The sequence below is a fragment of the Erpetoichthys calabaricus genome, chromosome 14 (genome assembly GCF_900747795.2).
Source record: "Erpetoichthys calabaricus chromosome 14, fErpCal1.3, whole genome shotgun sequence".
In the NCBI taxonomy this organism is placed as follows: Eukaryota; Metazoa; Chordata; class Cladistia; order Polypteriformes; family Polypteridae; genus Erpetoichthys; species Erpetoichthys calabaricus.
The window spans coordinates 4,003,496-4,027,569 of record NC_041407.2 but is presented as its reverse complement, the minus strand read 5'-3'; the positions used below and the strand labels follow the sequence as shown (position 1 = coordinate 4,027,569).

General features: G+C 46.2%; 1 protein-coding gene across 2 annotated transcripts; it reads right to left on the bottom strand.

Moving 5' to 3' along the window:
• Positions 1 to 12,646: 12,646 nt before the first annotated feature.
• LOC114664994 (transmembrane protein 238-like) lies at positions 12,647 to 22,926 on the bottom strand. Of its 2 annotated transcripts, none has more exons than XM_051918954.1 (2): positions 22,285 to 22,926; positions 12,647 to 12,995 (listed from the first exon to the last, which is right to left on the bottom strand). In XM_051918954.1, the coding sequence occupies exon 1, from the start codon at positions 22,862 to 22,864 to the stop codon at positions 22,328 to 22,330; it is 537 nt and encodes a 178-aa protein (XP_051774914.1). In that variant the 5' UTR covers positions 22,865 to 22,926; the 3' UTR covers positions 12,647 to 12,995; positions 22,285 to 22,327. The 2 variants fall into 2 exon arrangements, with proteins under 2 accessions (XP_051774914.1, XP_028675181.1); XM_028819348.2 differs by having other exon boundaries at positions 22,279 to 22,925.
• Positions 22,927 to 24,074: the final 1,148 nt, after the last annotated feature.

Here is a 24,074-nt window from a genome sequence, read left to right as displayed (position 1 = left end):
ATGGGGCCATCAGTCAGTTGTGAAATGATGAAGAAGACTCCAGATTTGGTGGGCTCCAGTTCCCACGCGTCCTTCATGACTCTTCTCTTCTGGTTCCGAGCCCCCCCCCCCCCCCCCCCCCCGAACGTGTCCCTTAAGTCCACCAAACACACTCTCGGTGTCACAGGAGTCGCATCTCCTCCAGCGGCGACTCCACATTGAAAGTGTACCACAGAGACCAGGAGACAAGACTGAGCGCGATGATCAGCGCGCCGGTAAAAATCAAAAAATCCCAATAAGACAGTGGGGCGAAAATGCCGATGAGTAAGAGAATAACGCCGATCACGTCGAAAACCACGGCCGTCACGAAAATGCCCACACACCTGCCGATCCGATTCATCGCGAGCCGCAGCCGCGTGATGTGCACGCTACACAAGGCGACTGAAGTGCTGCCTGGGTTTACATGGCGAGTCGGGGCCGCGCGGCGCGTGGACGCACCTGAGAGCGCACCTTCGACCGGCGTCTCCCCTCGTGACGTCCTCTGAAGGCGCAGCTAGTGGGGCAGGTCAGATTTATGCAAATGAGCTGTCAGTCTGCGCGGACTTCGAGACACTCGATCGCTACTTGGTGGACCACCTTTACCAGATGGCCAGTGCGTACAGGACACTGACCACCTGGATAGTACGATTACAGCCTTAAACTACGCGCACCTCTGGCCAGTCCAACGACCCGAATGGCCCCATCATGGTTGGTGAAACACAAGTGTGCGTGGGGGTATCTGGACATTGTGACCCCAAACTGCACTGCTGTGCCACCCACCCGTGTATTTTCACAGCCGCTTATTCTAATTATAGAGTCGGAAGGGGGGGGGGGGGTCTGTTTTTTTTTACCCAAAGTAAAATCTAAAGTAGCGGGGTCAGAGCATGTGCGCACTCAGCCATCAACAAAATCTGCTGCAACAGGTTTAATCCGGCAGCACTGGGCAGGAACGAATCCTGGACAGCGTGCCAGTCCGTGTAGCACACTCGTAAATATATCGTTCTCATGCCAATTTAATCCAGTTTGGGTTAGAGGAGGCTGGAGCCTGTCCATGCAGCACTGGTCCCAAGGCAGGAATCAACCCCGAAAGGGGAGCCAGGCCATCACAGACTAATAACATCACATCATTTTCATGCCTATTTAATGCAATATGGGTGGCAGATGACTGAAGCCTATCCAGGCAGCAGTGGGTGCAAAGCAGGAACCAGCCATAGACGGGGTGCCAGTCCATCACAGCCTGACTTATACATTACACCCACGCCCACGTAGGGCTGATACGGAGTCACCAGCTACCCTGATCTGCACGTCTTTATCGAGGCGCTGGTTTACCTTACCAAAGCACTTTGAGCTACATGTTTTGTATGAAAATGTGCCATATAAATAAATATTGTTGTTGTTACCACACATTGCTCTACACAGGGGGCCAGCCAACCTTCTTGACCTGCGGAGTGAACGGACACTCTTAGTTTACAATACCTCAAATTAGCCAACAGCAGGTGAAAGGTCCTTTTTAAATGCCCCCTGCTCGAGGCCTCCTAATCCAACTCAGGGTCAAAATGGGGGACTGTAGGAAGCAAACAGGAGGAGTTGGAAGAAAACCCGAGCAGATGTGGGGAGAACATGAAAACTCCACACGGGCAGCAATGCAGGCCCAGTGAAGCAGGAGCTTTTCCCAGCATGCTGTCTTACTGGCAAACCAGTACTGTCTAAACTAGAAACAGGACCATCCAGATAGCCTGTGGACACTGGGGCATACCAGGAGTATCAGCCCAGGATTTAAACAGGGCTTCTTTGTACTGAAGTCAACCGTGTGACTTCTAGAATGGTACGTGACCTAACAAGGAAGCTGCACACTCCTTAAAGGATTTAAACAAAGCCGATTGTGCAAGAGTGGGTGTAGGTGTTCACGTCTTCTAGAACAAGAGGTAGACCTTTGTGTTCACACCTTCTCAAGCCTTGGGCGAAGGAGTTTAAATGTGACCTGTGATGGCCTTATGCCTGCTGATGCCCGGATCTCCAGGACTGGACCTACATCTGTGAATGGGCAGCACCAACCGCTAGAGATGAAGCATTGCACTGGGAAGGAGATGCCAGTAGTCAAGTCCATTAACTGGCCCGATTAAAAAATGTCTGCCCGTTTGAAAGGCCCTTTTTTGCCCTTCAGTTTAGACTTAATATCCCATAATGACAAAGTGGGGATGCATTGTCAGGACGGTTTATTAAAAATCCAGAGCTGGACATTCTCCCTACCTAGAAGTGTGGAGCCTTTATTCTGCACTTTATAGAAGCCCCTCGACTCCAGCTGCTTGGGGAGTCTCTACAAGCTTTGCACTCCTGGATTTGGGCAGTTTATTTTTTATTTTTCCTGGCAGATCCTCTGGAGCTGCGTCAGACTGCAGATGTTTAAAATGTTATTTAAATTTGTCTCTGGTTGTTTTGGTGGTTTTATTCTTTGATCACAAGCCGACGAGCCCCATCTTGGTCTTCGGTACGTACTGTGAACACACAAAGGACACTTCATACCTGGCGAGGGACCCACTTTATCACGTGTTCATGAACTGTCGCAATATAAAAGGGAACGCACGTATCTGATATGATCTTAATTTATCTTTCAGGTTATGAGAGGACGCGGTGCGACTTTGGGGTCTCAAAGCTGTCTCCTGGAAATGGGATGTCGTTGGCCATCAAACCGCCTGACCTGCAGCCTTTAAAGGTAGGAAGCTGCTCACACGAAACGTGACCATAAATAACAACAACACAATGAAATGGGACTGCGGTGGGCTGGCGCCCTTCCCGGGGTTTGTTTCCTGCCTTGCGCCCTGTGTTGGCTGGGATTGGCTCCAGCAGACCCCCGTGACCCTGCAGTTAGGATATAGCGAGTTTGATAATGGATGGATGAAATGGGACTACAGTATACATAATTGAATGTGCCACCAAATCTATTTTGTGCTCACCCTGTGTTGGGCGCTCCAGCATCCCCCGCTCAGGATATAGCGACTGTCGTTTATTTTTAAAGCTTTTATTTCTTCTTTTATTTATTTCAATGACACCTTAGAACTGAACTCACCCTGAACTCAAAACTGACACCTTCACGCGTCAAACTTGAGAGGGCAGGCTCTAGCAAGTCCTACCCTTTGGCTGATCGTTTGAAGCGCGGTCGTAAAACCCTTCGGCCGTCAAGTGCTGCATCGACAGCGGACACTTCAGATGTAGACCCCTGCCTGCTGCTGATGATGATGAACTCCGAGTTTCTTCCTTTAAAGTTGTCGTTTCGCACGGAGTTTCTTCGCGCTGTCGCGTCCGACGTCACCATCACAACTCTGAGCCGCGGGATTTCCAAGTCAAGTAAAGCGCGCGAGTCCACTCTGCGGACGATTCACCAATCAAAAGACAGGACTTGCTAGAGCCCGCCTACTCAAACTTTGACGAGTGAAAGTGACAGTTCTCACAGCCGGACGTCTTTGAGGTTGTGGGCAAAGTCACGGCAATGAACAAAGGAAGAAATAAAAAAAAATAAAAAAAGCAAGTAACAAAAACATTTGTGACGCTTAATTATACACACATTTATTGTTTATTGTCACATTTGATAGTACTTTTATTTTGTTATTGACCTAAATCAGGTTGTGTTTCCCAATCCCTCAGCCGCTTCCAGCTTTAACTGATCTCGCCGAGTTTCTGACCTTTTCGTATTTTTTACTCAGAAAACGCATTAGCAGTTTCCCATTGGGATTAATAAAGTATCTATCTATCTAGCGTGAGGTTAACTGCTGTTGGAAATTCTCAGTGCTTAACTGTGTTCTGTCATTTACTTGTATATCATATTTTTTTTCTGTGGAGTTTTCTGTCCTTGTCGTGGTTGAACTCTGAGAAGTCAAGGCGTGCAGAGCAGAGCAGACAACCCTGAACTCCAAAAGGGGAGTCGCAGCATTTCAGTGTCACCCACTTGTGTGCTTATCCACCTTAATAAAAGTACAAATGGCTGCGTGTCAGTCTCTGTCTCTACAGTCATGCCAACAGATGGCACATCACACACATTAATTAACACTGCCTTTACAAACCCTATACCAAATGGCATATAACAGAGACATATGCATTGCATTTGTTATTCCAACAGATGGTGCATCAAAAACATTTGCACTGCATTTGTCAAATCGAATCTCAGTCTTAGTGTCATCACACTACTCACCTAAATTTGATTTTAAAATATTACTGATGTATAAACCTTTAAAATGTTTTACTCCTTCCTATATTCTGGGGTGCCTGACCTCCCCCTACAATCCCAGCATGGCTGTCTTAACGCATGGGCATGCTAGGCAGTTGCCCGGGGGCCCCATGCTAATCTATGTATGTTGTGACTTGCTGAGTGGTGGTGGCGGTAGGTGGTCTCAGTGCACTGCTTTGCCGGGGGGGGGGGGGGGGGGGGGGGTCTTATAATGGTGTTAAGATGGCCCGGAGTCCCAGTTTATAAATACATTCTGCTCATTATTACAAGAGCCAAGTACAAAAGATGTGGTGAGGCGGCCTTCTGCTGAATCTGGACTACATTACCAATAGAGACACGTCAGGCTAGCACCATGGACCACTTTAAAAACGAGAACTCTACCTAAAGTAGATAAGCTCAGAATGATCCCACTCTACAGTGAAGCTGCAGTCCTTAGCGATCTTTACTTTGCTCTTTTCTGATGCCGTTCTTCTGTGGTGGCACCTGATCAAACTCGTGTGCAGCCGTCTGTGATGCTTGAAAGAAGTGGAGACCCCAACTTATCACAAGACCCACCGCATCAAATCCCCGAAGACAAAGCCCCTGCAGAGGTGGGTTTTTTTTTTCCTTCCAGCTTAATTGGAGTTTTTAGTTTCTTTTAAAAAAAAAAAAGACTTAAAAGGCAATTCTGGATTTAAGGACTCTACTGCTCTTGATTTTTTATGTCTCTTATGGAAGTGGGCATTATTCTTTGTGTACTATTATTACCTCTTATTTACATTTTTTTTCTTTGTCCTTTAACTATTTCTTTGACATACCGTAAGACACTTTGAGCTCCAATGTTTGTATGAAAATATGCCATAGAAATAAATGTCATCGTCGTCATTTTTGCGGTCTGTCCTCGCCCAAATCAATGGCAGTCTGTGTTTCTGCTCTTCTCTCACAACGAGGTGTCATAAATTATGCTAATTTCCCCAGAACGGCATTTGCATTTCAAATTTTATGTCACACAGCTGAAACAACATTACTGTACAGGAGGCTTTAACGTGCTGTGCTGCGGCGGGGGCCTTCCATCTTTACAGTGAGACCTTCATCTCTGTAGAGACGGCGCATCAGAACAGCAGCATCACAGACGGTCAGAGTCTCTCCGAAGAGGACAAGGTGCCACTGTTTTAACGGCTTGGGGGCTCAGTGGTCTCCCAGTTTCACTCTCTCACACACTTCAGGACGTATTGCTTACCTTTTGGAAAACAACAGACCAGAAAATGTTGTCATTGAGCCATTTGCCTTTGTTACTTTAAACAATTACATTTAATGCAATAGATTAATGGCACCTCCATGACTTATGTGAAGATAAAATATAGCAGAATAGTTACAAATATATGAAAGAAAAAAAAATGCAAACTAAAAAACATCATGCAATATATAGAACATACGCATATTGTTCTCTATTTCTAATATACATTGCATAGTTTACTGTCAAATAATGCAAAGAGTATGCAACGCGTGTTTAGCCTTCATTTTAGGCTCATCACATTACTGCTCCCCTCTCTGGGATCGAACCTCAGACTCTTTGCATTATTTGACAGTAAACTATGCAACATTCCCTGATCTACTTCTCACAACTGAAGAGGGCACCGTGGCGGATGTTTGCCGAATGGCAGACCAACCACAAGCGTTACCTGGTAGGTAACCACCCACACAATTCGGGTCGTCGAGACTCAGACTATGAATGCAATGAATAAATATTGCATGTGTGTGTATATGTGTATATATATATATATATATATATATATATATATATATATATATTATATATATATACATACATACATGCATACATATACACACACACACACATTGTTGTAACCATACCAGACAGGCAGACACCAATGGTTCAAACCCAAACACGCGTTTATTTGACATTTCTTCTATTTACAGTGTCTCACACACAACCCAGTGCCCCTGCCCCAAGCACCCTCAGTCCAGGCCTCTTTCAATGCCTTCCTTCACCGCCTCCACTCCTCCAAGCTACGTCCACCGCCACCCGACTCCAGTTGACAAATGGAGGGAGGCGGCCCTTTTTATGTCCACCCGGACGTGCTCCAGGTGCCTCCCGATGAGCTTCCCGATGCAGTGTGACGGGAGTGCAGCACAAGCACCTGGAAGCACTCCGGGTATCCCTGATGTCCTGGGCTTCTTAGGCATCTGGGCGCCCCCTGGCGGTGACCACGGACCCCTATAGGGTTGAGCTTCCATGCTCTGTTCCCGTGGTCCCCATACCAACCAGGGCGGCTGCCCTCTCGTGGTCCAGAGGAGGCGTAGTCCCTGTTCCGGTCTTTCCAGGCGTCCCGGCTGGGTACTGCCCCCACCCGTTCGTCACATTATCCTCTTTAATAAAATCTCTATTTGCGTCCAGGTGTCCGTGTGTGGGTGTCTTCTGGTGAAGTGCGCATGCGCGGGGCACGGTGCGATGCGCGATATTACTGTCAGAGAAAGTTAGAGGCGTTTTACGGAAATACAAACCAGTATTACTGCGAGAGGAAATTAAAGGTACACAATACAGTGACGCATATTACATCCACATACAAGCCAGTATTACTGTCAGAGGAGATTAAAGGCATATTACCAACGCGCACGCCTGTATTACCGCCAGAGAAAATTAAAGGTATATTACGGACGTACAAGCCAGCGGATGTACAAGACGGTATCCTTCAATAAGGGCGCGCACAAAAAGGCGAGCCTCAAAAGGGCGACCTCAATTGGGCGCAGCGAATAAAGGCGCGCGTAAATAAAGATCTGCACCTTTGTTGCTCTTCACATATTCCAGAGCCATTTGAACTAAATTATCTACGAACGCCTTTATTCGCCGAGCTCAATTGAGGTCGCCCTTTTGAAGCTCGCCTTTTTGTGCGTGCCCTTATTGAATAGAGCCGTACAAGACAGTATTACTGTCACAGAAAATTAAAGACACACAATACACGGCGGCAGCCCACGAAGAACGGTCAGCTCAGCAAGTAAACATCAGCACAAGAAAGAAAAATACGACCAACAAAAAGAATGAGGTCAAAGTCCCTTGCCATTTAATATAGACTGTTCCTACTAATGTTTATGCACTACTGTTCTAGCGCTCGTTATTGTAACGGGCTAAATGACTAATTTTATATATATATATATATATATATATATATATATATATATATATATATATATATATATATATATATTATATAAAATCCAACATCATTCTGTCTGTCCGTCTGTCTGCTATTCACAACAGAACTACTTAACAGATTCAGATCGGGCTTTTTTTCTATAATTTGCTTGAACATTCCGCTTGATTTTGCGACTTCCTCAGACTCCCAGTTCACTTGCAGGAGCGACATAGCGACACAGAGGCTGCAGGCTGAGCCGGACGGGGCCCACCTGCCTCTCGCCACGTGTTGGAGTGCACCTCGCCTCTGCTTAGCTAGCGATACCTGTTTGTTCAACAGACATCATCATCTAGAGATAGCTAAAGAGTAACGTTTGACGTTTCTCGGTGAGAGATCAGAGCTCCGTGTGTTTTAGAGGGGAGCTGCTCATTGGCAGACATATCACGGCCTCGTGCTTTTCTCCCCAGAGCTGAACACGATCAGATACACTGCTGACATCTGGCTTGGCCAGATATTTATTTTGATTGATTTTTAAAGTTTGTCCCATTTCAGGACTACGTGGGCAGAGCTAGTAGATTATAGGTACACACGCAGTGCCTTCAGATGAACAGGTTTTTAGATTCCTTTACAAATTTACAGCAGGTTCACAAACTCTTCAGACCCTTCATTTTTGTCACATTTTGCTTGTTTACAGCTTTGTGCTAAAATCACTTAAATTCATCCCCCCCCCCCCCCCCCCCCCAACAATTCAGTACCCCAGAATGACAACATAATAATGGGATTATAGCCATTTTTGCAACTTTATTAAAAATAAGAAGCCGACTTATCCCACTGCCACAAGGATTCAGACCCTTTGCTTTGACACTCGGGTGCACCCCAGTCGTTTATACACCGGTGGTCCATTCAGTGGGCTGGACAGATTAGTTAAGGCACACTGCTGTGACTAGAGGGTCCCAACAACAAAACAAAACAAACCCCAAGCCGTGAGGATAAAGGACGTACCTGTACAGCTTCAAGAGACAGGCTTGTATGGAGGCAAACATCTGCAGCACTGAAGGTACCCCAAGAGCACCGAGACCTCCGTAATTCTTAAATGGAAAAAGTTTGGAAGAACCAAACTGAGCAGTCAGGGAAGGACCACCTTGGTAAGAGAGGTGACCAAGAACCTAACGGTCACTCTGGCTGAGCCCCAGATAACCTGTATGGTGAAGGGAGAAACTTCCAGAAGGACAAGCAGCACAGCAACACTCCATTAATTTGAGCATTATGGCAGAGTGGCCACATGACACATGGAAGCCTACCTGGAATTTGCAAAAAAAAAAAAAAAAGGCACCCAAAGGTCTTTGACAAGCTGTGAGAAACGAGATCTGACTGTTTGTTTGGCCTCAACCCTAAATGTCATGTCTGGAGGAAACCAGAATCCAATGGTGAAGCACTGAGGTGGCTCGTTTTTCAGACCATGCAGGTTTGAGGGAAAGCTTAATGGAGGTACACTTGATAAAAACCTGCGCTAGAGCACTCTGGACCCCTGACTGGGCTGGAGGTTAACCTTTCAACAGGAGTGCGACCCTAAGTACAGTACATTCCAACAGATGGCACATCACAAACCTTCACTTTGCTTTTATGAATCCTATACCAAATGGCATACAACAGAGATATGAACATGAAAGTGGAGGTCTATGTTGATTACTTTGGTATCAACTGATTTTAGACAGGTGGCATGGCTAGTATATAAAACACACACATACACACACACACACGTACTGAAAATAAGCAAGCTATTCAATGTGGCATAGTAGCAGTGCTGCTTCCTGGCAGTAAGGAGACCCAGGGTTCATGTCCCGGGTCCTCTCTTAGTGGAGTCTGGGCGGATGTCCTCTCGGTGCTCCAGTTTCATCCCACAGTCCAAAGTCACGGAGGTCACAATTAAAACTGACCCCCGTGTGCGTCTGTGGTGTGGACTGGCGCTCTGTCCAGGGATTGTTCCTGCCTCGTGCCCTTTGCTTGCTGGGATAGGCTCCAGATAATGGAGACCCTGCTCAGGAATAAGCAGGCTTAGAAAATGAAGTAGTTTGGTATTTGATGGAAGAAAGGTAAAGAGACGGGGAAAAAAAAAAAAAACTACAGGGGTCCGCTCGGCTCCAATACGTCTACGACTTGGCAAAACCGAGGAGTTCTTACAGTGCAAGTAGAAAAGCCGAATGGCGCTTAACTAGCCAAGCCTTACTAGTAAATCATTACAACGCTGGAGCTTTACAGCACAGGCTCACCTCTGGCAGACACGCCATTGGGTGAAGGCCGCGTCCCGACCTCATCACAGCCCCTCATGTGCTCTTTATTAACACACTGTGGTGAGCAAACACAAGTCTGAAAAAGAGAACCTACCAAGAGAAGAGACGCCTGAAAAGACACAAAGTGTGGAGGAACAGATACACTAGAAAATTTAGAGGGGTGTGTGTGTGTATTATATATACACATACATACATACAGTCAAAGTACATGAACCCTAGGAATTGTCTATATTTATGTCTAATTCCCATGTAAAACCTGGTTGTATCTTCATGTCAGTCACAATAATGAACAAACACAGTCTCCTATAACTAAAGACACAGATTTTCAGAGAATTTTTGACCTTATTGAATAAATCATTCAAACTGTGAAACTGAAGGTTGAAAAAAGTAAGTGAACCCTAAGCCAACGACTTTTTCAAAAGCTCACTGCAGTCTGAATTTAGTACACCTGGAGTCCATTTAATGAAACGAGTTCAGAGGTGCGGCCCAGAATGACTTTGATCACAAACACTCTAAAGTTTGAGTTTGAGTTTTTGACAAGACGTATATCCAGATGGGAATCACACCTTGCACTAAAGAGCTGTCTGAAGAGCTACGATCGAGAATTGTTCATCTACATAAGGCTGGAAAGGGTTACAAAGTCATCTCAAAGATCTGAGATCTTCATCAGTCTACTGTTAGGCAAGTTGTCTATAAATGAAGACAGTTTGGTATTGTGGCTACTCTGCCTAGAGGTGGACGCCCTGCCAAGATGACCCCAAGAGCACAACACAAAGTCAGCAATGAGGTAAAGAAGAACCCTAGAGTGACAGCAAGGGACTTGAAGAAGTCATCAGAACTGGCTAACATCTCTGTTCATGAGTCAACTATACGCAAAACATTCAACAAGAAAGGAGTCCATGGCAGGACACCAAGAAGGAAGCCACTGCTATCAAAAAAGAACATTGCTGAAAGAACACTTGGACACTCCACAACGGTACTGGGGAAATGTTTTGTGGACTGATGAAACCAAAATTGAAGTATTTGGGAGGAACAAGCAGAACTTCATGTGGCGTAAAAAGGGAACAGCATATCAACATCAAAACATCATCCCTACAGTAAAGTATGGTGGAGGGAACATCATGATTTGGGCCTGCTTTGCTGCATCAGGGCCTGGACAGCTTGCCATCATTGAGGGGAAAATGAATTCACAAGTTTATCAACAAATTCTCCAGGATAATATGAGGGTGTCTGTCTGTCAACTTCAGCTCACAAGAGGCTGGGTGATGCAACAGGACAACGACCCCAAACATGGCAGCAAATCCACAGCACAGTGGCTTCAGAAGAACAAACTCGGCCTTTTGGAGTGGCCCAGTCAGAGCCCAGACCTCAGTCCTATTGAGATGCTGTGGAATGACTTGAAGAGAGCCATACACAGAAGACAACCAAAGAATATGGAAGAGTTAAGGCAGTTCTGCAGGGAAGAATGGGCGCAAATTCCCCCCCCAAAGCACACGATGTGCAGGTCTGATCTGCAGTTACAGGAAGCTCCTGCCAAAGGAGGGTCAACCAGTTATTAAATCCCAAGGTTTACATACTTTTTCCACTACCACTGTGAACGTTGAATGTGTTTGTAAAATAAAGACGTGAAAGAGTAGAATTTTGTGTGTGTCATTGGCTTAAGGTCATTGTGTAGAGCAGCACCTGTGACTTAGATGAAGATCACATCACTTTTTATGACCAATTCATGCAGTAAACCAGATGATTCCAAAGGGTTCACATGCTTTTTACTTTGTATTAATAACATTAATAATACATTTTATTTATTTGTAGGCGCCTTTCTAAACACTCAAGGACACCGAACAATAGATAAAACACAGATTATACACAAAACTAAAATACAAAAATTAAAATCGGACAGCAATTATAATCAAAGAGAAAAAGCCGTCTTAAATGAGTTATAAGTTTAGATTTGAAAAGCGAAAATGATTCAATTTTTCTAAGCTCAGATGGTAGTGAGTTCCAGAGTAACTGAGTGCTGTGCCCCCCATAGTGGTAAGACAGACAAAGGGGACAGTCAAGTGGATGGAGGAAGAGGATCTCAGGGTACGGCAGGAATGGCAACATGGAGGAGGTCAGACAGATGTGGAGGGGCGAGGGTGTGGAGAGCCTTAAAAGTTAACAGAAGAATTTTGAATTGAATGCGGAATTGAACTGGAAGCCAATGAAGCTGCTGCAAGGCGGGAGTGACATGGTGAGTAGAGGGGGCTCCAGTAATGATGAGGGTGGGCAGCTGAATTCTGGACCACTTGAAGCTTATAAAGAGATTTGCGAGAAAGACCAAAGACAAGGGTATTGCAATAATCAAGACGAGAAGTGACAAGTCTATAAACGAGGATAGCAGTGGTGTGGGGAGTGAGGGGGGGGGCGAATACGATTAACGTTACGTAAGTGGAAATATGAAGACCGGGAGATGTTACTTATGTGGGACTGAAAGGATAAAGTACTGTCAAGGATGACACCTGTGGGGAAGGGGAGACAGAGGAATTATCAATAACAAAGGACAAACGATCAGCTAGGAGAATGTGGATTTTGTACCAATGAGGAGACCTTAGTTTTGTCACTTGTTGTTATTTAAGAAAATTTGAAGAAAACCAGGATTAGATTTCTGCTATGCAATCAGTAAGTGAGGAGGGTGGAAGGGAAGCAGCAGGTTTGCTAGTAAGGTAGAGCTGGGGGTCATCAGCGTAACAGTGGAAGATAATGTTATATTATGAGATATAGAAATAGATAGGCCTGCGGTGGGTTGGCACCCTGCCCAGGATTACTTCCTGCCTTGTGCCCTGTGTTGGCTGGGATTGGCTCCAGGAGACCCCCGTGACCCTGTGTTCAGATTCAGTGGGTTGGAAAATGGATGGATGGAATATAGATAGGCACACACATACAACACCCATATATGACCCCCCGACCCAGACATCTATAATTTGAGTCATGAAACTGAATTTGGCCCAAAATGCTTTATTAACCTTCAGTAAATGATTTGTAAGAATTCTTTAAACTTGCTTTACTGGAAAGAGAAAAATGGTTTTATACAAATATTTACATTTCAAGACGACAATAAAATGCTTTCCACCTTCATCCTCCTTTAACAAATGAAGGAAAGCTGCACGTCAGCTGCATTGCATAGCAGCAATATATTAAAAAAAAAAAGTAGAAAAGAAAGGAGGAGGACCGACCAGCAGAAACGAGTCTCGCCAACCCTGAGGCGGGTATACCAGGGCAACAAGCCAGGCAGAATCTCAGTCCAAGTTTCAGATTCAGACACCCTTGGATGTGATTTTCTCTAAGCATCTGGAAAAAGAAAAAATAAATAAATAGCAAAACATCAATGTTACAAATCTCACAGTAAATTTCCAATTAAATGAAATGGATCACGTCATTAAACAATCCAAGCATCATGAACTCCTCATACAGAAAAGACAAAGCAGGACCTCCAGACGAACACGCAATGGCTGAACTTCAGGCTGCAGTGCAAGAAAGAAAAATAAAATAACGTGCTGTGGTGGCCTGACGGAGCCCATTAGAGACACAAACACACACACACGTATAAGCAAATCCGAGGCTCTGGTGCTCCTACCTGTCGGTGTCTAATCTGCAAACAAAAACCAGTCCTTCTTGTTTGTGGTGCTGCAGCTCAACTACTTGGTAACAGAAGCCCCCCATTTTCAAACAGGCCCTGCTGACTCTCGGCTCATTTCCACTTTTACAGACTGGAGGAGAGGCGTCATTGAAATCGAGCAGTTCAGACAATAGTTTACATTAAAAAAAAAACAAACTACATGTATGGGGTTTTTTTTGATTTGAATAAAATAAAAATACAAAAACTAAATTATAAATCGCATGCACATACACACAGGTTTTGAGTAACTAGAACTAGAACTCCAGACTGGACGTAAAGCCCGCTGTTTGCTCCCATTACCTCCTACTGGAGGTCTGAAGGGCACATGAGCCAAGTGTGGCTGTGGAGTTGATACTCGGACTCCTCGATTTGTACTCAGACTCGTACATCTACTATGTGGACTGAGAGCACATAAAACACACAGGATACAAGACACTATCACTGCCAACGTGAATCAAGAGGCTACTATCAACCAACCTGACCTGTTAAAGTTTTGGTTTAAAGGCTGCAGCGATGCTCTCAGGTCATGTTTATTATTATTTACTGATAATTCTTTAGATTTATATAGTGCTTTTCTCACTACTCAAAGTGCTTCAGTGCACTTCTACTACCACTAATTACCTGGAAGAGTCAATGGCAGCCATTTTTGTGCCAGTCTGCTTGCCACACATTTGCTGCTTCACCACCTAAACAGCTAGAGGTATTGCCAATTAGAGAGAGGAGACGACGAAGGGGTCATGGAGGGCAATTTTGCGAGCACATCAGGATACACCCCTGCACCTTAATGAAGGATGCTCAGGGATCTTTAATGACCACAGAGAGTCAGGACGTCGGTTTTACATTTCATCTGAGTGGACGGTGCCATTTTTACAGCACAGCGTCATTGAGATCCACACCAACACCTCTTTCAGCAGCAGCTGATTTCCCATCCAAGTACTGGCCGGGCCTGAACATGCCGAACTTCAGGTACTTAAGGAAGTTACCAACATGGAGTAAAACACATCAAACAAAGCTGGGGAAATTTAAAAAAAAAAAAAAAATATGGAGCTATATATTTTAATCAAAAAGCTAGAAGTTAAAAAAAAAAAAAAAAAAAAAAATTGTTGAATCAACTTAGTACATCTGGACTTGGGGGATGGATGGATGGATGGATGGATACTTTATTAATCCCAAGGGGAAATTCACATACTCCAGCAGCAGCATACTGATACAAAAAACAATATTAAATTAAAGAGTGATAACAATGCAGGTATACAGACAGACTATAACTTTGTATATTGTTAATGTTTACCCCCCCGGGTGGAATTGAAGAGTTATTTACATTTCGTCAGAATCAAACCAGTATGGTTTTTTTTTTTTTTACCAACTCTTGCCCCCTTAACCCAATAATTGTTTCTGCCCTGGTGAAGAAGTGCATGTGTGAGCGTGTAGGGCAGGGGAGTCCAACACCGGGGGCCTGGTGGGCCACAGGTTTTCATTCTGACCCTTTTCCTAATCAGTGATCAATTTTCACAACTAATTAAGTGTGCGCATTGCAACAGGTACACACGTCGTAAGTGTAGGAAGGACGGTCCTTGCGTGTGTGTGTGTGTGTGAACTGTTAACATTTGAATTTGAGGATTGCTTATAGCGCTGAACTGACCTCTCTGTATTATTCGATTCTCTGCATGTACTGGGGTACAAAAGAAACAACATGTGGGGACTGGCAAGATCAGGGTTAAAACACATGGTCACTAATGATAACTGCAAGATGTTATGCAAATGAAATTGAATAATGTTAATAATAATAATGCATTTTATTTATAGGGGCACATTACATTAGCAGTAAATCTCAAAAGTGCAACATAAAAAGTTTAAACAAAGGCAAGGCAAGATAAAAACAGAGATAAAACAACAATAATTATAGCATTCTTGTTAATAAGCTTTCCTAAATAGAAAAGTCTTAAAACAGCCAACAATCTGCTGTGTTCTCAGGCTCCCTGGTAGAACATTCCAGAGCCGTGGAGCAGCGGCTCGGTCACCCACTGTAAGAAGTTTGGTCACAGAGGGGCGAAGGTGGTGGGCGTTTGTAAAATGGAGGTTTCTTGTAGTGGATTGTAATATATAATAAGGAGTTCTAAGATATTGCGGAGCATTTCCATGGAGACACTGGTGAGTAAACAGACTTTGTATTCGATACGGAGATGGATAAGGGAGCCAGTGAAGTGATTGAGGGATTGGTGAGATGTGTTCATATTTCCGCACCCTCATCAGGATTCTTGCAGCACTAATGTTACATCCGTGCCACAATGTTTTCCGAAATGTACTATACAGGTCATAAAATGAATAATTCCAAATATCATATATACCTACGTCCCTGTTTTTCATAAACCATAAGGTGCATACTAATTCAGTGTGAGCAGGAACACTCAATAAAAGTGAATTAAAAAAAAATATCAAGTGACAGTGAGATACGAAGAAGGAAGATTCACCAGCGTTTGTGTGTCAGCTTTTATCCATCCAGATCAGAGAATTTCCAGTTCGATTGTCTCAAAACACCACTCACATCTACAGTTATTCCCAGTTTCAGATAAAAAGTAACCGCTTCAGATCCCTGGGTGGGGGAGCAGTAGTATGTAACGTGATCGTGACTGAGAGAATAAAAGTGAAAAAGGACTATAAATGTACATCAGCTGTTACAGACACAAACTAAAAGCATGTGTTTATTGTATAATCCATATTACTAACCGAGAATAAACCGGATATGGACGCAGGTACACGGCGATGGGACCATGAGACATAGTGCGCAGGCGCGCGTCTCATAAACCGCAAGCGAAGTGTGATCCATCGCGAATGAAGGAGTCACGGCCCAAAAACGAAAGAGCTCACCTAACATAAATAAGACATGAAGCAACAACGCGCCCATAGCTAATGACTAACGACACGGCCACACAAAAAAGAGGATTCTGCGCTGCACCCCAGAGTCAGACAGAAGACGCTACGGAGGCCCCACAGGTCCACAAAGATAGTACGGAAGGCGCGGGCGCCTACAACACGAGAGTACGGCATCCTCAAACGTCCACAAAACACAGCATAGTCAAACCTGAGATAGTACGGAGGGCGCATACGCCTACAACGACTACCACATGAAACACACACACGGCACCGGAGGTATAATGTTAGCTGAATTAACGTAAATAAGCGCTTACAACGCGTCACGGCTCAAAAACAAAGGAGCTCAACTAACGTAAATAAGAAATGAGGCAACGCGCCCATAGGTAACGACACAGCCACACAAAAAAGAGGATTCAGCCCCCCGCCCCAGAGTGAAACGGGAAAAAGTACGGAGTCCACAGAGGTCCACCATACACAGCATAATAGTACGGAGGGCGCGAGTTAGAACGAAAGCCGAAGGCGCCTACAACACGTAATATAAATATACGAATACTCCATTCTAAAACGTACATCATCCTCACACATCCAAACTGTAATAAGAATAAACGAACGCTCCGTATTGAACGTACGTCATCCTCACACGTCCAAAATATACAGCATAAGTGAATCACATTACAGTACAAGCACAGAAACCGCTCCATATTAACAGTAAATGCAATTATTCATATTACTAACGGTAAACAACGGAGAACTAATGGAGTCACGATCACGGCTCCAAAACTATACAGCTCCACTAATGGAGCTACAAAAACGAGCCCGCATGGACAAAAACAATAGACGTCGGCACCTACAACGCACATCTGAAACCGCGGAAGCAAAACTGTCTCGGCTCCAAAACCAAACAGCTCAACTAACGGAGCTACAAACATATCTCATACATTAATCGATGAATTTCGGGTTACCCAACACTGGGGGTAGGCGAGCGAAGCGAGCAGGGGGCAGAGCCCCCTTGTATTAACAATAAGAGCAGCTCACTACTCAAAACAGTAAATACAGGAGGCAGTCAGGATCGAACTGGGGGACTCTTGATTACAAGTCAGCAAATCCTACTGCTACGCCACAGACGCTGTTGTATCGTCCTTGAACCTTTTGTGAAAGTGTTTAGAATGTGTGAAGCCTGAAGTCCAAACATCAAATATAGTTTATGCCAACATTTTGTCATTTACTACTAAAATATGAAAAATGTTTCTGTTTTAACAATGTGTTTACACAGATTACTGTAGAAATGGAACACACGTGAAGTGCATGTGCTCCAAATAACGATCTATTATTTACACTCTAGAACTCCAGCACTTCACTCCCAGATAATCAATCAAGACATGAGCTGGGAGAAGTTTGTGCACATTCTGCAGCGGTGGGGGGATGGAATAGCTGGCTGCTTGTCGTTATCTGCACATTAACAGGACAAAAGATGTTGACGGAGAGGTGTGAACGGATTTAAGGTGGGCCGGATCTACAAGTTTTTTCATAGGCTCTGGTAATTCTAGTGTTAATAAGCAGGTCACTCAGTCACCCGCTCTCAAGACTGTCACACATACCCTTTAATTTGGGTTAGCAAAAGTGGGGACAAACACACGGAAATGTTGCACAACGTACCCTGGTTATGTGGCCATGCGAATGGACCCTCGACCGGTCTGCAGTTACGGACTGTGTGGTCTGCGCAGGTCTTTGTTTTTTGCACGTACTGTACGTCCAGCAGCCACAGGTGGGAAACAGCAGGAGCATCTGCACCAAGGGGAGTCTGCTGTGACAAATGCTCGGGCGATGCCATTATTCTGGTTAAAATAGTCCGCCTCAATAATTTCAGAAATCGCTCCCTTTATATTGATGAGCTAAGCTCAGTGGCACAGGTTCCATGCCCTCTTCAGATTCACAAGGGCCGTTGGGGACATTTAATGTCCTGTCAGCACATCTGAATGACAGCAGGGCGAGTGGTCAAAGGAGGACCCCATGAGTGGACTCATGCATGTAAACGGGTTTGTAAGAAACTGATTTCACTCGGCTTATCCCAGTTCGGGTAGACGTGCTTAAGGGCAGCTCTGGCAGAGTGGCAGGGCTGAAGGCGGGCACATCAGAACACACGACTTGTGTCCTTTTCTGGATGAGCAGCCTAAGTAAGTTGCACTTGGGTTCAGTTAATAAAGATAATACACACGTGCGCACACACACACATGGAGATGTCGCTGAAGGGAGCAGATGAACAGACACCATGGGCTGCTGTGCGCCCCGTCCTGCCAATTCATTAAGATGGAAGCCCCACAAATCTAGGAATTCCTTTAAACAATTGAATCGGGTCTTTGTCCTGTAATGACAGGAGGGTCTCCACATCCTCTGATGCAAGCAGAGCAATGGCAGAACGGCACAGAACATCAGAATCGCCACGACTGGTTATGTGGCAGCAGCGTGCCCTCCGAATGTTACAAGGGAAATGGCCGGGATCTCAGATCACCACAGTGGCCTCCCCAGTCGCCAGAGAGCGACTCCGCTGAACACCTGCAGGGCAAGATGGAATAACGTGTTCGGGGAGATCCATCCACATTACCCCCCCAACGCAGGGTGGCACACTTGTCAATCTGCACATTGGTCACGATGCAGTTGGCACAGAGCAGCATCCCTGGTCAAACCAGGCAGGCCAAAGTGTGAGGCGCTCATCATTAGACAGGCCTCGGTTTACAAGCAACCACCCAGCCGACTTGGCATCACCTTCAAGTGACCACCCGCTAAAAGAATTGTATGCATTACACACAGACAGTGAAACCGTGATGTGCAGGTGTGGGGGTCCGCATGCATCCCTTTAGGCAGGTACTTTATATAACAGGCCATTTGAGAAAAGCGCAATATAAATGTAATGAATTATTATTATTTGTGGTAAAGGAAAGCCGTATCTGAGCTTAGAATGTGACAATAAATTTAACAGACGAGACCCCTCAGTCCATCAGGCCTATTTGTTCCAACACCCCTCCACTCCCCATACCCCTCCATCTCTTCAGCCTGCCTATCCAGAAGGTGGTCACTGGGGGGCTGGAGCCTATCCCAGCAAGCACTGGGCCCAAGGCAGGAACAAACCCTGGTCAGGGTGCCACACTAGCATTGCCAGCTGTTCAATAATTCTTAAATGTAATTCCCACACAATTCCTGCCTTGCTCCCAATGGTTGCTGGGATGGGCTGCAGCTTCACCTCAGCCCCGCACTGGATAAGCAGGCTTAGCAAATGGACGTATGGACTACTTGGAGAACAGAAGGCCTTCCTCCTGCCTGCAAATTCCAGGAAGAGAAAATGGATGTCATGGACTCTAAAGAGACACACGAGACACACACTGATGTCAAATATCCAAATAATGTGTACGCGGAAAAAGGCTAAAGGTCCTTGAACTTGCTGATCACAGAAGGTGGTTCTTCCCCGAAGAGGTAGGACGTTTCCCCGAGTTGGCACAGGTGTTGTCACTCACAAATATGCAGGACAGGGTGTGGCAGGCTTCTCTAAACAGAGCTGCGCAGGTTCATTCGGAGGCGTCAGCGTGAAGCTGTCATCGTTTGGTGCTCAAGACTTAGCCATCTTGTGCCACTTTGTGTAACACACATCCTGCCAGCCACCCTGCTCAGGATAAAGCAGCTTTGGGGAACGGACAGACAGACGGACCGCAGTGTGGGGTCCAACCCAGAGCGAGTCCCCTGCCGACTCTCTGAAGTGGCTGGCATTGACTCGGGCTGCCATGGTCACTGGTATCGGGTAAAGCAGATGGTCACCTGGCCATTTTTTTTTTAAAGTTTCAGATTCAGCTGTTTTTGCAAGCCGGCACACGCACGCCATACACCTTGGACCAGATGGACAGATCTGGACGGGCTACGGTTTAAGAGTATCACGAAAATAGTGCGAGTGAATCAAAGTGGATGCCAGCGCTTAGTAAATGTCACGATTCTGCAGCAGAGCCCGACCAGGAAGTGTCACCGCCCTCTGTTTACAATGACTAAGTAAATGTCAGACACACAAGCAGAAACGCAGGTTGGCACGCACCGTAGAAACCCCTGGGCCGCTGTGACAGCTCCATTTTCATCTCATCTCATTTTCCGGTGCCCATCACAGTAGCAGCAGGTCAAGCCCGTCAGCCCAGTCTCCCCTGTCCAGATTCCAGCTCTCACTGGGGGGAATTCCCAGACGTTCCTAAGCCAAACCGAGAGATGGAATCCCTCCAGTGTGTCCTGGGTCTGCTCCAGGGGGGAGCCACCTGAGGGGGGGCATCCCTACAACATGCCTAAACCCGATCAACCAAGTAAAAGCAGCCCACATGTGCCCGCTATCAGTAGGTCTTTGCCAGTTTAGGTGAATTCTAAAACCAAAAAATAAACCAATTTGATGTTAATGGACTACTCTGAACTGGACCAGTAGGAGCAAGTGGGGGCACAGAGTGACACCCCCAGGCTGATTTCCAATTGGCACCCAGCGGTTCAGAGACGGGCCCCATCCTCCTACAACCCCGAACTGGACAGGTGGATTAAAATGAATGTCACACAAGTGAGCCTGGGGACCACCTTCTGGGCTGTAATGAGGTAACCAATACCAATATGCGACGATAGGGGGCGCTGGCGCCAACTCTTTTCTCTGCCCACTGTAGCTCTGACAGACCAAGGAATGCCAAAAGAAACGTTGGCCTACCAGCCGGGCCCACAATACCAATCGATAACAGGGCATTACGTGGTAACAGGTCCACCGTGTGAACGGCCGATTTAGTGAGACACAAACAGGCCGAAGTGCTAACAACACAGAAGGACACTGCAGTTGAGGTGTGCTGCAGCCATCTTGGATTTTAAGGTTGGGGTTGGCGAGGCCCTCCAGACCTTCTGAGTAAGGAACCCGACTTGTGGGGGGCACTGCAGCTGAAACCTCCAAACTGTGAACTTTCCTGTTCAAACTTATCGCAGCATTAGATCCATAACGAGCGTCATGAACAGGGGATAGTAGATTTGTGAAATACCAGCGGGCTGCCGATTTTAGGAGGACCCTCGCTGCATACAATCACGCCAGCTAAGCTCAGGCTCTCTCCGCCAGTCCACATCTTGCTACACTCTTAAAAATCCTGGTTCTTTAATTGCACTTTACGGTTCTTCACCGGCTTGTGTGGTTCCTCATAGAGCCATTTCTTGACCGAGCACCCATTTCATTCTGGGGTGGCTTCCTTGCATGTGAAGTTGGTCCTTTATGGTTTGGAAAACTTCCCAATAAGTCGAACAAAATGGAAATCATTAATGGATGTTAACAGACGAAGACTTGGCCCGTGTTATCGTACGCATCGGGAGTTCTTTTAAAATGAGGAACCCATAGGTAGGCATCACCATCAGTTCATTGGCATTTGCCGTATGGAGCTAAATAAGTGGGAACCAAAACCGGTCCCCCTACATGGCATCGCTGTGAAGAGCCACTCGGACGCCTTTACTTTTAAGAGTGTGGGCACTGCAGCCTATTGAACATAGAAAATTTGGGTCGTCCGCATATCAAGAACCTTTTTTCAAAGCCTAAAGATCCCTTTAAAGAGTGGAACGGTTCTTTATCAAGCAGTGGCTCAATGAGGGGCCACACATGCCAGTATGGCGCCTTTACATTTCATTCTGAGCTCTTCACCTGTGATGGTTACATTTTGGGCCCTGGTCCTGTCACACTGTCGCTCAGTCTGATCTTTACACCATTATGTGGGCCACTTTTGTAAGTCGCTTTGGATAAAAGCTTCTGCTAAGCAAATACACGTAAACAAAGGAGGAAGCATCGTGGGGACAAGTAAAGTAGAATCTAATCACGCTGGCCTTTGCCAGAACTTCGATTTTTCTGTATTTCTATCAAAGGTGGTCAATCCAATCCAATGCCACACCTTTTACAGATGTAAAGTCTGGACGTGGGGGGTCACACCTTTACATATGGAGCGAACACAAGTTAACACGCGCCATCGAACTGCACGCCCCCGGCCCTTTACAGGTAGCCCCCTCTTTCATTTACAAACGTCCAGACTGAGGCACTAAGGTCGTACTCACCCGCACCTTCGCTGCTCCGAATCGTCGGCTTGCGGTCCCCCGTCCCCCGCTATACCAGCCGCTCTCCTACCGGCGCACCATTCCCGGCCGTCCTTTTCAAGGTGCCCAGCTCCAGGGTCTTCTCGTTCTCGGTGCTCACGTCCATGCTGCCATTCTCGTACACGTAACCGTTCGGGACCTCCCAGGTGACACGGCTCGGGCTGCCGGCGCTCACCGCGCCTCGGACGGGCTCTTTCCGCCCGATGCTCATCCTCTCGGCGGCTTCCTCCAAAGTTTTCAAGCCTCTCTTCGACAGTCGCTCAGAGACCTTCCTCGCCCACTGCGCAAATCGACTCTTTTTGGCGGACGGGTCCTTCCCGAGCTCCTCCAGAGACACTTCGATGTTGCCCGTGTACCATAAAATCCACCAAATCAGGCTCAGGAAAATGAGAATGGCGCCAGTGTAGATTAAGAAGTCACCGAAGAACCTGCCGCCGTACTGCACATTGGCGAAAATGCCAACAAGCACCAAAATAAAGCCGACGACGTCGAAGCCTACGCCGAGCCAGAAGAGCGCAAAACAACGACTCATACACTTGGTCGCCATCGGACACGCGCCTCCCTACCTGAACTACACGTACCTGCACGCGACACCCGACTCTTCCGCTGACATCAGCAGCGTTTGAAGCTCCCGCCGTCCAACCCGCGCGGGGGTACGCGTGACGTCACATGAGAACTTTTAAATGGACTGGCAGAGTAGTGCGCGTGCGCGCGCGCGCGCGCTCGCTCTCACATTCACGATACAGCGGTTGGGTCCATTTGACCGCCGTGAAAACGTCTTAATAAAGAAAATGGGGGTCTGAAGTATGCGAGATCAATAACTAACCGGATTAATTCCAGAACTATGACTTTCATAGAACACAAGGTGCAGCGGACAGCCACACACAAAACCCAACAAGCACCCAACTTCCCAGCTAGGACCCCAGCTGTCCAGGTCTCCTCCGCAGCGGCCCGTTTAACAATCCATTTAAGACTGAGCGCCATTCTATGCAAACATTTTGGACTTCCTAACCAACGGACCTCAGCACATAAATACTTTGGCTTGCCATACCATTACCTTAAGTCTGCTTAATCATAAGTAGGGTCACATTGGGGTTGAGGCCTACCCCATCAGGCACTATGGACACGAGGCAGGACCACTCCCTGGACAGAATGCCAGACACATGAAAAAAGTGGCAATGGAGTCTGGTGGACACTTGGACTTTAGGGACCTCCAGAACTTGACTTGGTGTCAGATGTTCTTAATAATAATGAAGATTATAGGCGGAGTGGTGGCTCTGAGGTTCGAATCCCGTAAAATGCCAAAAGGGACTCCGCTCTGTTGGGCCCTTAACCTGCAATCGCTAAGCGCTGTGAGTAGTGAGAAAAGCACTATAAATATTAATTATTATTATTCTTTACATTTATATAGTGCCTTTCTAACTGCTCAAAGTGCTTCAGTGAGTGGGGAGCCTCTTCCAGCACCATTCATGTGTAGCTCTCACCTGGATGATGCGATGGCAGCCATTTTTGTGCCAATCTGCTCCCCACACTTCAGCTGGTGAAGTGGTGAGCAAGATAGCCAATTAGAGACAGGGGATGATTAGGGGGCCAGCATGACTAGGCCGTGGTGGGCACTTTAGCCAGGACTTGGGGGTCCACCCTGCTCTTTAGGAAGGACGCCGAGGGATCTTTTATGAGCCCCAAGAGTCAGGACTTCAGTTTTACATCTCATCTGAAGGACGGCACCATATTTACAGCACAGCGTCCTCGTCACT